The sequence below is a fragment of the Echiichthys vipera genome (genome assembly GCF_963691815.1).
Source record: "Echiichthys vipera genome assembly, chromosome: 1".
Taxonomy (NCBI): domain Eukaryota; kingdom Metazoa; phylum Chordata; class Actinopteri; order Perciformes; family Trachinidae; genus Echiichthys; species Echiichthys vipera.
The window spans coordinates 13,238,425-13,251,950 of record NC_139826.1 but is presented as its reverse complement, the minus strand read 5'-3'; the positions used below and the strand labels follow the sequence as shown (position 1 = coordinate 13,251,950).

General features: G+C 41.3%; 1 protein-coding gene across 1 annotated transcript; it reads right to left on the bottom strand.

Moving 5' to 3' along the window:
- Positions 1 to 321: 321 nt before the first annotated feature.
- On the bottom strand, positions 322 to 13,048 carry heatr3 (HEAT repeat containing 3). Its single transcript, XM_083919688.1, has 15 exons — positions 12,833 to 13,048; positions 12,297 to 12,469; positions 9,162 to 9,249; positions 8,383 to 8,483; positions 7,964 to 8,073; positions 6,557 to 6,697; positions 6,167 to 6,462; positions 4,582 to 4,672; positions 4,232 to 4,386; positions 3,908 to 3,990; positions 3,634 to 3,770; positions 3,320 to 3,408; positions 2,483 to 2,626; positions 2,236 to 2,412; positions 322 to 1,705 (listed from the first exon to the last, which is right to left on the bottom strand). Exons 1-15 carry the CDS (start codon positions 12,971 to 12,973, stop codon positions 1,592 to 1,594), a joined length of 2,040 nt encoding a protein of 679 aa, XP_083775814.1. The 5' UTR covers positions 12,974 to 13,048; the 3' UTR covers positions 322 to 1,591.
- Positions 13,049 to 13,526: the final 478 nt, after the last annotated feature.

Below are 13,526 nucleotides of genomic sequence, written 5' to 3'. Positions count from 1 at the left end.
TGAAGTTTTTATTATTTTACTGTCAGTCTCATTGATGAATCACCTTTGCACTTGTATCATGTTCTAACCGATTGTATAGTTAGGGTCAAAAGTAGCTCTTGTGTGCATATTCTGTATATTGTTTGGCGTTTTTATTATTTGTTTCTTATTTGTTTAATACATTTTTTTTTTAAATGTGGGAGGTTGAAGAAATATAAAGCATCAAACCTTCAGCAGCTCTGCTACCTTTTAACTGTCTAAGGCATTTGGTAGGATATTAGAAAGTTTATATGATGCAAAAGAAAACTCTAGGAAATGTTTAAGAAATCAGGATTTATTAAAAAAAAAAAAAAAGGCATTCATTCACAACCCGATGACATGATCTCCCTCAAATTTATCTTTGAAATTGTTTATCAGTGAAATGCAATTTTATTAGCATTTCCCTGAAAAGTTGTGGAAATCCAGAGAAACTGTACAATGTAAAACCTAAAAAACAAAAATAGATGGCACTATCCTGGATTTACATATTTAAAACCAGCCTGTTGTAGCCGCAATTTTGAATGCCGATGCATCATTGCAAGTTATTAGTGTTCGGGACACCCGATCCCATTCAAATTTGGGTGACTACTTTATAAAAGACACACAGGCTTTCAGTGGAAAGTTAGCTACCACAGCGAAGATCTAGTGGTGCCTGGCTTAGTGTGTATATAATGCTAAGAGATGAGAGGCAGAAGGAGCTTAAAGAAGTAGAGGTAGAGAATGTGTGTATTTTTTAGGGCTAATATGTCCGTTCAACAAACTTGAACGTCAGCTGTAGTCCGTGGCGTGGTGAAGTCGAGGGCAGTGTATTTGAAGAGCTGTCAGTTTAGCGTGGCAAAAAATGAAGTACTCTATTGGTATCAGTATCACTAGAAGGGTACTTGTATAATGGCATCTAATTTTTTTGAATGATACCCAGCCCTAGTTATCACAACCTAACAGCAACAAGCGTGCCAAACCCTTTCAGATTACTAAATTTCTGAAATTACAGTACATTTTATTTTGTTTCTTTTTAAGTAAGCCAATTTCATTTCAACTCAATTGTGACTCTATTACACAATATTCACAACGCAAATCTTCTCCTTTTCATTAATTAGCTACAACCCTTCCAATAAAGGGCCTGTAATATAGAATAACTCTGCCTCCCACTCTTTGTAGCAGAATTGCAAACATCAATGCTGGTCCCATTGAAACATGGGACAAAATTATGGGCAAACATGTCAAAACCTGGTGTGTGTGTGTGTCCTCTTAAAAATGTTTCTTAGGGACATGTCATTTTTGGGTGGAATGATACAAATCATCTCAGGGAGCAAAAATAAAAACCTGCAAGTTGCAGTAAGTCTAACTATTATCAGATTACAACCCGTCTTTCTTCATAACAAATAAACTTTCACATCACAAAGTCAAATAGTAAATCCTTATTCAGAGAATATTAACATTGAAAAAAAAAAACGATTTCCTACCAACATTATAAATACTTGATGGTTGCACAACCACATACCGTTTCACTTTATGCTCCTGCGAGCACATCTGTCCGAACCTTACAGATTCAACTGATCGCAATGTCAAGTCGTTATTTTTTCACCACCTTCTCCAGATAACCAATGAATCTCCTCAGGTTGACTTTGATGTTGTCCAGAACACACAGCTGCTGGGGGTTGTACCTGCCTCTTCCTTCTTTACGAATCTAGCAAAAAAAGTACATTAATTATTTAAGGGGAACACCACCCAATATGTTATTTTCATCTCTCAAAGCCAGAAACCAGAGAAGTTGTGATGTCATCAGGTATACAGTCTGGAGCTGCTGAATGACAATGACTGACTTTGTTTTATTTTTATACCCAAATAAGTTTTATGTCAGTTGTGAAATAGAAAATGCATCCACCTCCATGGCCCTGGGTGATCTTAGTGTCATCCATAATATCTTTCACAATTCATTGTCTATGGAGCAGCTCCATACCTTTTACTTAATGACATCACAAATTTCAGTTTTACCACCCTACGTTTTGAATTTGGGAGAGAGTTCTTCATGTTTACAAATATTTTGGACCAGCTTTGACCATAGGTACAACATGTATGAATTTGAAATTGGGCAGAGATCCCCTTTAAAAATGTAAGAAAAAAAAAAAAATCACATCTTATAGAAAAGATCAAAAAGATCGTTCTTTTTTTTTTTTTTAACAGTTTTCAATAAAGAAATAAAAATGTCTTTGGTACCTTGGCCTTAAAGACAGGTTGAAGTGACTTCAGTGCAGGTAATAACTGAATGTTTTTGGCAGCTGTCTCCGCCTCGTCTCCGTCCGCAAAAACATCAAACAAGGCATCCAGGGCTTCTCCGTTCACTACCAGGTTGGCATCCCTTGTGGCAACTTGAAGCAAGGCGTTTCCGATCATCTGTGGGAGCAGAGTTTTTTTTAGAGGAAGAGCAAATATTCCAAGAGAAGACAAGAGAGAAAGATTATACCTGAAGGGTTTCAGCAGTGCCCTTCTCTTTGGCTAACGTGCTGCCAGTGATGCCCAGAATGGCGACAGCGTTGACCCTCACACTGACAACATCGCAGCGGGTGGCTGCTTCGCTGAGGCTCATCAGTTGCTGGGGGGTCATACACTAACAAAAACAAAAGCAACCACACATGGTCAACAGTGGTTAATGTGAACTGGCAGTGGGTTCTTTTAGTCTGAGAGGAATACAAAGTCCAGCTTCTATGGTGCCTCTGTATATATTCGGTCAACACCGTTAACAAACATGAACATAGGTTAAAGAGGTTAAACAAATGTACATGTACATGTTTTTTTTCACTTTATTTAACCTTCATTTGAGTAGGAAGTCCCTTGATGTTTAAATCTCTTTCCTCAGTTCAGTTTTCTACTCTGTAGCCTGTAAAAACAGTCATATATTGTACTCTTTCCAAAGTCTAAAATGATAGTAGCCCTGGTGATGTCATCAGGGCAAACTCAGCTTGAAGACTACAAATCTTTAATGGAAATCCTGCATCACAAACTAAAGGTGGGTCGTTTGCAAGGTGCAGACATTTATTTGGCGGGAAGTCTAAATAAAGATGCTATGGAGCATTATGGGAAATGTAGGACCCACCCTTTTTTTGTCAATTAGATCCATACAAGGCGCTAAAACCTGCTGCATAGATTTTCACCATACTTTTTATTTATTCTGTCTTCTGTGAGACCCGCAAATTTATGGAAGTGCAATGCTCAACCGCTGGTTAAACCCTTTAAAATGACCCAGGAATGCAAATGTTGTAAACCACCAAAGGAGAGGCTAAAGCCGTGGTGTATTCTGTACCTGGGGGATATTTTTGGAGGCAATCATCTGTAAAAGAGACCGCATGGCGCTGATGACGGCCTCTAGGAACTCCTCCTCTTTGGGTATCTCTGAAACATGAGAAAGTAAATTGTATTGCTTCAGTATTGCAACTATATGCTGCTGTAGCTGATCTAAGAATACACATTCATTTGTATACTATCATTATATTGTGCTTTTCACTTTTCACCGCAATGTGGTTTCTAAATCTGGTATCATAGTAACTGGAGTTAGTTTTAGTGAAAAATAAATGTGACTACTGTGTGCTATATCACAAGATGACATAAATGTAAGACCTGCTGCACCAAAAACCAGCGTGGACAGGTGCTGTGCTGCTCCCTGCAGGGCTGCCGCTCCTCCCAGAGACTCAGAGTCCATGGTGGAGAGGATACTATGGAGGCACGTCAGCGCCCGTGACTGCACGCGCTGCATCCTAAAGGAAAGAAGAAAAGATGACATTTGTTATAGAGTAGTGAGACCTTTTCATTTAAATCTGAGTAAAAGAGAAATCACCAAGTTAGGAGATACCTTAAACAATTTTCAGTTAAGTTCAAGAAATGAAAGGGTTACTTTTTGATCAGGCCTCTCCAGGAGGGATTCTGATGGCACACATCCACTGCTTCTTTTCTGGGAAAGTCAGTCTTTTTGAGGACCTTGAATCGAGAGTGGGGGAAAAGTATATTACTACAATGATCTTTACACCATTTCGTGTCTGCACAGGTTATTAATACGATCTGTTCAGCGTGTAGATGAGTGGGGTTCACCGCATGATCATAACCATATGTTAGGGTTTGTTGCAGTAAAGTTTACGAAAATGACAGTCAAACATTCTGACACTGTGATCAACTCCTTCATTTCCGATGTGTGTTATTGATGAAGCAGATGGGTCTTTGCCTTTTCTGGGATGCTGTGGTTGATCAAAGCCTCGTGGACCTCGGCTGACAAACACAGTGGAGACATAAGATTGGACACTCCATCACAAAGGCCATCCGGACCCATGTCGCTTTCATCACTGCTAGACTCCTCCTCCCACTCGTCGTCAGAAGGGTCTAAAGAGGCGCACACACAGAACCGATGAGGGGAAACAAAGACAAACGCGACCAAAGCGGAATAACATCTTTCATTTGGTGTATTTCTTGTTATAACAGGCTTTTTTCCGCTGTGCAAACACTGTGTGACATGAGACAATGTTGATGAAAAAAGTGCTTGGGGTCAGCACTGCTGTCCGTGCCCTGAACACTCACCGTCAGAGCAGCACATGTTGACGATGATCTCAAAGGACGTTTGCTGGGCTGTCAGCAAGGCCGTTGCCTCCCTCAGCTCCTCCTTGTGCCTCTGGAAAAAAACGGGCAGCCATGTGAGTCAACATCCTATCAAAACGATGACTGTTAGCACAGTTATTACCCAGTCGGAGTTTAGCTTCCTTTACCACAGAGGAGAGATTTATTTCTACAGATCTACTCAGACATGTCCTCCTGCGCTTTGTGAACTGTGATGCAAGTGAAATCTGCTTTAAGGGTGTCACTTTTGAAGGGCACATGAGGTTTAAGTAGAACATATCTATTCAGTCTGTTTAGCTGGTTGCCTCAGATATTTTTTTTCCATAACTGTGTGTGTGTGTGTGTATATATATATATATATATATATATATATATATATATATACTGTATGTGTGTATATATATTTCTTTTTATATACAAACTGCTAAACTAGAAAAAAACGAAGCGTATATTGAGATAACCTCATTACGTAACCTACAATATTACAGGAAATTTTGGAACATCCCCATGAATGTCACCCACAACCCTGGAGCTCTGGTTTGTGACAGAGATGAGAGGGACAGCTCTGTCTCACCGAGGTCAGGTCTGGGGACTGTCAGCGTGGTGGTAGCCAGAAGCTGGTCCCCAGTTGAACCTTGCTGAGTGTCCTGAATCTTCTCCCCGGAACCAGACAGTTTGTCTGCTCTGTCAGTCTGGCTCGCAATCCAGGGTGACTCATACGCCACCTTTTCACCTGGCATTAATAACTTGATTCTCCGAAATAAAAAACTGGACTTCGTCGCCATAAACATAGACTGACAGACAAGTCACATCCTAAAATGTACAGCATATAAAACTGGTGGTAAACTTCTCAACCACAAGAGCCTTGGTAATCCATTATTTGTCAATTATGTAACTTCTGACGATGTAGTTGTTACATGTTAACTGGGGACTCATCTGGATTTTAAAGGGTCTAAATGTTGTCCTCGAAAAAAACTCTATGTATTCAACTTCTAAGAAACAGGGCTAAACTTTGACTTGGGGAGCACTCACTGTCCATCCATACCGTGCCCAAGCACGCTTCACAGCTAAAGTTAAGTTAGTTTGACCAGTGTGAGTGCAACCGTACCGCGCCCAGGCACGGCACTCTTGGCGGCCGCGGCCCGGTTGAGAGAGGTGGACTTTAGTAAAGCACAGATGCACATGTACGGGCACGAGCGTGCGCACGTGTACGGGCATGTGTACGAGCACAAGCGCGAGCACAGACGTGAGCATTGACAGCGACCCTGATGTCTGTTTACATGCGTCTGTTCCCCGCAACAGACGGTTAAATAGATGCAGCCGACGGTTCGTGGTGGTTTGATGCAGAGATGTGAAGGAGGAGTGTTTCCAGCAGATTTGGACAGATGAGACATTCAAAAACAGTTTGACAAAACTAAATCCCCAAGGGGTGATGACGTATAAGCAATACGCAGAAGGAAAGCATGCTACTGACAGTGACCATTTACGGTGTTCAAAAGGTCACCTTGTATGGCAACATGTAAAGTACCATATGAGAGACAGCACTTACAGGCAAAAGGTCAGAGAAGTCGTTATCGCCCCTCACAGCTTTTCCATTCCTTTTGTGTTTCGGTGCTTCTTCCTCCTCCTCGTCCACCTCCGCCACAGCGACCTCTGCTGCAGCCGAGTCTTCTATGTCTGCGGCAGATGGACCATTTCGGTGACGGACCTCTTCTGCCTGTCTGAGCTCGGGTATCTGTGTACCTGGGTCCAGGTCAAGGCACTTTGACAAGGTGGCCACCACAGCGTTGAGGGTCTGGGCCTGTCGGGCAGGAGGCAAACTGCCCTTCATGTTCCACAGTGTCCCTGAGTGACACAGCAGGCAGGGTTAGTGCTTAGGAAGGGGTATAATGAAACATAAATAAATAACAATTCCGTTTCGAAAAAAGACAAATTGTACCTGCGGCCAGCGTCCTGAGGAGAGTGTGTGTCATGTCTGGCTGAGATGTCAGCAGCACATTCTCCAGGACTCCAAGCACAGCAGCGTTCATGCTACATAGCAGCTCCGGGTTATCCTCAGTCACAGTGTGCAAACAGTGGGCTGATCAGACAAAAAGAGGACAGACTTACAAACTGATTTCTCACACTTGAGAAATGAGTTTGAGGTCAAGCTTGACTAAGGCATCCGTGAATAATAATATGAAGATTTCTTAAAGCCCTATTTGGAAGGACCGTGCCTGTACAGTAACAGCCAATACAGGACATTTGTAATGTGTCTGAAGTCAATGACAAGTTCACAGGTCGTGAGTCATTTCTGTAATCGGGCTCATACATTCCAGAGCACGTAATGGAAGCTCCATTTACACAGTCATCACCACAAAATGATTTGCCCCGTCACACATAACGGCTATGATAGTAACAATAATATCAAACAACATGTGGCCGTGCATTTAGTCTTTTTAATTTACAAAAAAATCTTCATATTGAGGTGGGCCTGTAGTTATAATGGGCTGGGCGTGGTCTTAAATGAATAGTTTGGCATTTTGGGAAATAGTACGCTCATTCCCTTTGGAGAGTTAAATGAAAAGGTCAATGCCACTGTCATGGCGGCACATTAAATATAAAGCTGGAGCCAGAAGCTGGTTATTTTAAATGCACACAGCATGCGGCTGCGCTCTTGCTCTGTTGTGGTTTAATGTACAGTGGAAACGTTTCAGAAGCGGAACGCCTGCTCTTCAGAAGCCACATTTATTTTTATTTTGGCTTTTTATGCCTTTATTTGAAAGTACAGCTGAAGTCTGACAGGAAATGGGGCAGATAAAGAGTGGGTGACAGCAAAGGGTCGGTCCTCTGCAACGAGGACTTAGCTTCTTGTATATGGAACACCTGATCTAGCAGGTGAGCTACTGGGGCCCCCCGCAGCCATATTTCTAATAAAGTTTAGACTTGTTTGCTTACTTTTTAATGTTTTATCAGCATAAATATACATCTGCAGTTCATTAAGATGTGGCAACAGGTGCTTTATGACATTGCCACACCCTGTACACCACGGGAATCATGTGAGACCATTGGCAGCAAAGTATATTGGATCCCCTTCACCCAAAGAAACATCTCCATAGCATACTTAGAGGTGAAAATGCCACAGGGAACCTTTAATAGATAGATGGGGTCTAAATGCCAGTGATACTAGGAGGTGCATTCACTTTTATGGCAACACTGCCAGCAGTAGCGGCACTCTAATTTTCGTCCTAATATTGTGACCGGACATACAAAGGTTCATTATGAATATCTTGGCCAGCTAGGATATACAAACACTTTTAGAAATCAAGTTTGACTACAAATTAATCGTATATTAAATTAGACCTACCAGCAGATATGGCCAGTTCCAGGTTCTGTGGATGTCTCTCCAGACACTGGACAACCAAATCAAGGAGACCCGATTTGTTGAACACAGATAGTGACTGGCTGCTGCTCTCACTGAAAGGACATCACAACACAAGTAATAAATGCACAAAGAAACACATGGTGCATCATCTTTCTGTGAAGATGAACTACAATATTCTGGAAGAAAATCTAAGCAGTTTGAAGTATATACATCTTTACTCAGGCAGTAGACACCTACTGGCTGCTGCTTAATAGCCAAGAGCAGGAGTCTGGTGGTACAGGGCAGCAGGAGAGAAATTGCATGTAACTACGGGGCGGCAAAGAAAACTGCGTGTATGCTCAGTAAAGCATGCCTCGATAAACAAAAGGTTAAAAACAGCTTGTGCGACCCTCTCGGTTTACCATAGATTCCACAACAGGTTCACAGCTTCGTTGGCTACATCCTCCACTGCATTCTTCTGGTCTTTCATCGGCACGGTGGCGCTCTCAAAACCAGCACAGCTCTGAAAAGATAACAACGCTGTGTTGCAGATGACAAAGAAACCACATAAGGTATAAAGTATTCAACGGATCAAAGCGTTAACCCTATGTAATAATAATATAGCTCACTCTGAAAAAGTGGGGGATCATATTTAAAGGTCCCATATTATTCTCATTTTCAGGTTCACACTATAGTTTGGGTTTCTACTAGACTATGTTTACATGGTTTAAATGTTCAAAAAACACATTATTTCATACTGTCGGTCTGAATATACCTGTACACACTCTCTCTGAAACGCTTCGCTTTAGCACCTGTCTCTTTAAGACTCAGTAGTCAGGACAACTGTACATAAGTCCTGACGGCTCGTTTAAAGACACAGTTTCTGTGGTCTGTGTACATTTCTCTGTGGATTGAGCGTTTTTATACTTTTGCATCATTAAATAACATTTTCTCACTTTTTACAACATGGGACCTTTAAATTAAATTTAGTCCTACACTGTTAAGGGTGTTTCAACACCTATTGACCTCATCCACTGGTCAACAGTGAGCGTTAATCTGATGCCAGAGGCCAATTTGTCCAAGAGATCGTCACTAACTGTGAATGTCTTTGCTGAGGATAGGGTAGCATGCTGTAACAGCTGCTGCTAATGAGGAGGAACTGAAGTGATGGGGTGCGCTAAAGGCAGTGGGAGAGTCTCACCTCTTTAAGCAGTGCTGTCAGAGGAGTCATGACGTCGTGCTTCACCATGTCCTCGCACACCTCCTGACCTCCGCATGCACTGAGATTTCTGTCAGGGGGAGACACACACTCATGGTTCAGTCGGAGGAGATTCGCTGTCGGAGATGCCGTTTGTGTGCGTGCTTGTGTGGGTGTGTGTGAGAGGGAGAGTCTGGGGGGGCTCCGAGAGCGACTGTGTCATTGTGATATCCAGTACATGGAACCTGATTTAAGTTCGCACTCTGATGCAAAAACAAATATTGACTGTGAGGAGGGTGATAAGGATGAGTTCTTCTTGCGTCTTTACATTTTTCTATTATGGGGGAGTTGAACGATTATTTGGTGGTGAAAAAAATGGAACAACTGAATGAATGAATAACAACATCACTGGCATTAATGGAATCACTAGAAGTAATCACTAATGCCATAGAAAATAAACAATATGCAATTGGAATATTCACGGATCTTAAAAAAGCCTTTGACACAATTAATCATGACATATTAATTAATAAACTGGAACGACACGGGATCAGGGGGATAGTTTTGCACTGGGTTGAGAGTTATTTAAAAGGACCGGAGTCAATTTGGGAAGTTGGGAGACTATAGCTCATCCTGTTTGGACATTGCCTGTGGCGGCCCCCAGGGGTCAGTGCTGAGTCCCAAACTGTATATTGTATATATAAAAAGATATAGATAGATATATTGAATATGTTGAAATTGGTACCATTTGCTGATAACACAAACATGTTTTGCTCAGGGGAGAAATTACAGGAGCTTCTGGGGTTTATCACTGAAGAAATGTGTAAATTAAAAAGGTGGTTTGATAGAAATACATTTTCTTTAAATTTAAACAAAACCAAATTCATGTTATTTGGGAACTGTAAAATGAACACTCAAGCAATAATACAGATAGGCGGGGTGGACATTGCAAGGGTACATGAAAATAAATGTCTGGGTTTAATTATAGACGAAAAATAACATGGAAACCTCACATAAAGCAAGTAAACTGTCACGGAGCATCTCAGTACTAGGTAAGGCTAAACACTTTCTGGACCACAAATCACTCCACATTCTTTACAACTCACTGATATTACCATAATTGAGTTACTGTGCAGAGATTTGGGGGCAATACTTAATAACTAAATCTACACTACAACCACTGTCGATTCTGCAAAAAATTATTCAGGATAATTCATAACACTGGGTACAGAGAACACACTAACCCCTTATTCTCAAAATCAAAAATGCTGAAACTCACTGATCTGGTCAGTTTCCAAACAGCATAAATCATGTATACAGCAACAAACAACTCGTTACCAGTAAAGAGAGAAGGGGTTTATAATCTGAGGGGGGAACTGAATCTAAAACATCTGTATGCACACTCAACTTTAAAAACTTTTTGCATTTCAATATGTGGAGTGAAACTGTGGAACAGACTAGCGGAGGAGCTCAGACAATGTCCAACCTTGAGCAAATTCAAACAACAGTACAAACAGATGGTGTTTACAAGGTACAGGGAAGAAGAGGGGGATGACAAACACTAGGGTTCTTACATTTTGCCATACTTGTCACTTGTTTATTTTTACACAAGCGGTTATTGTGTTGTTTGTTAGTTATTGTTTGTTTTGTTGAGCGTATTAAAAAAAATAAAAAAAAATAAAAAAACAGGATACACAGGAAGTAAGAAAACCTATAGTACTAGGTACTAATTGGAGATTAGGTAGGAATTAATAAGCTAGTGCTTCTTCCTGCTCCTTTTCAAACATACAGAGGGTTTTTAATGACTCATGCTTCAAGTGTAATTTATTTTTCATATGTTTGAAATAAAGCATTCATTCATTCATTTCTCAGCCAGACTTTTATTGTAGCACGGCGCCCCCTGTAGAAGTAACATGATAAATATTTCTGTAATACATACCCATGATGCTGTGCTATACCACACTGAATGTAATCTTTATCGTGGTGGGAAAAACTGAAATATGCCACATTTTTAAAAAGACCTATTTCGCTATGCATTGTCAAATAGGCTACACTTACTCTTTTGTCTATTGTCTTTAGGTGCTATAGGCTATTGCTGTTACATGTTTTTTCTTGTCTGTTAGACTCAAACATGTATATTATAACATGGTTTGAGGTCACTGAAAAAAAGTATTGTACTGTCTTTGCCAATGCTTTCTAGCTGTCTAAATATGAAATCACAATGTGGCCTGACTGATGGCTGCACAGGTTGTATAAACCCTAAAATACTAACCAACAACGCTATTGGCACACAGTTGTTTTTATTTTTTTGAATAACCCTCACTGCGTAATTTTGTTGCCTAAATCTGACCAAACTGCAAAAATCATAAGTAACTTAAAGTTTAGTAGAAGAAGAATTCCTTTATTAGTCCCTCAAATGGGGAAATTCAATTTTCACTCTATTATTTTTCATGTTACACAGACAGGTCCAAAATACACACACATGCACAGACAGGACCTATATACATGCCATTAATGGAGAGATGTTAGAGCGAGGGGGCTGCCAGTGACCGGCGGCTAGGAGATGAACTGGCACCTCTCCAGCCACCAGTCCACACTCCATTCATGGTGCACACAGGGACTTGAACCAGCAACCCTCCGCTTCCCAGCCCAGTCACCTATGGACTGAGCTACTACAGCCCCAACGTGCAAGATTCAAACATGGACTTCCCATTTGAAAGTCCAGCACTTCACCGTCTCCGTTACCTGTTACTGCACATATCCGCTCTTTATACTACTAGAAGAATAGCATATTTAACCCCGGGTTCAAACAGACACTCCCATATTATGATCCTGATTCTTGTACACAGCTTCATTTTTTGGCCTCCTCGTGCATGCACTCAGTTGGAATAACTACTTTATCAACAACTTTTAAAAAAATGTTGTGAGTGGACAATCAGGGTGCACCTTTTTTTTGATGGTGAACAGAACGAATATGAGCATAATGCTGGACAAAGGGTGCTGGAAAAAGGGTCCTATGTTCCCTGGTATGTATTGCAAACTGGGAGCCTAGGACCCAGGGGAATATAGGGATGAATGACCCCAAACAAACGACCTGACCTGGTTGTGTTGGTGCAGTCCACACCAATACTGACTCACCTGAGCGCCCCAGTGGCAGTCTCTCTGACAGCCAGGCTGCTGTCCAGCAGCATGGGCCCGAGGCGCCTCACAGCATCCCTCTGGAGGAACCCTGGGATGGTCTGACTCTGCTGCACCACCCGAGAAATGCTGGCACATGCAAACTCTCGCACATCTGCACTGGGACTCTGCAACTACATACAAAACATGACACAAAACATGACACTAACTACTTGGACGGACTTGTTTCAAATCTCTTGTAGAGCACACATCATGATGACATATAAACTATAAGTAGCGAGTAATAAGACATCAAATCTGCCTTCATGAGTTCATTTACCCTGAAAAAGTACATTAGTAATAATTCTCAACTTTAAAACAAAAGCCCAATAAGAGAGCTAAATAACATTCTTTAGAGTTAACATTTAAGTTCATCCTCATACGTGGACTGACTAAACTCGAGATCACCTTAGTTATAATAAAGTAAATATAAGGATATCACATAAGTAAACAGCTAAACAGAAACATTTTAGTGAGAAAACAGGTTGTGTTCATACTTTTTCCAGCAACTCCGCAGCTGGACAAGTGTCATCGCCGGGCTCCTCTTCCTCAGCGTCCGCCTCCTTCACAGCATTCACCGGCAGACCGACTGTGTTGAACTGCGGACGCTTAAACTTAGTGGTTTTACTTTTACCCATTTCGGTGCCTGCTAAAGTGCGAGCTGCGCCTGTAAGGGGATGTTTCCTCTTGTTCACTCAGGGTTAGCGAGCAAACCTCACACACAAGCTCCAACCAGGCTGCAGGCCATGTGGAAGATTGCTCTCTGCCGTAAAGGGGTCGTTGGTAACAGAAAGCAGAGCAGCTGTCGCAAAACCACAACACCAAGTGTTTGTTGGTTTATTTCAGTGTTTTCCCCCCACAAACCTCCTTTATTAGTTATCAAAAAATATACAAAAAAACATGTGGAATACGATTAGTAACATACAACAAGAAGATGAAAGGGGGTACATACACATTTAAATTAAAAATAGCTTCTTAAGGCATTGAGGATAATGAAAAGTTTCAGTCGATGCTTGAATTGGGTTTCCATTCAAACCATTTGTATTTATGGATGATAAACCTATCATATAAAATGACAAGATTTAAAATAAAAGCTTCAGTCCATCTCTTTTTCCCCCATGTCTCAGATATATAACCATAGAGAGGTAGGGGTGTGGGTGGGTGTGTGTGTGTGTGTGTGTGTGTGTGTGT

Coding starts and splice junctions, on each gene's coding strand:
- heatr3 (XM_083919688.1), bottom strand. CDS start 12,973: ATGGGTAAAAGTAAAACCACTAAGTTTAAGCGTCCGCAGTTCAACACA. Junction 3,771..3,907: donor TGGAGAGGCCTGATCAAAAA/GTAACCCTTTCA, acceptor TCTTTCCTTTAG/GATGCAGCGCGTGCAGTCAC. Junction 2,627..3,319: donor CCTCCAAAAATATCCCCCAG/GTACAGAATACA, acceptor TGTTTTTGTTAG/TGTATGACCCCCCAGCAACT.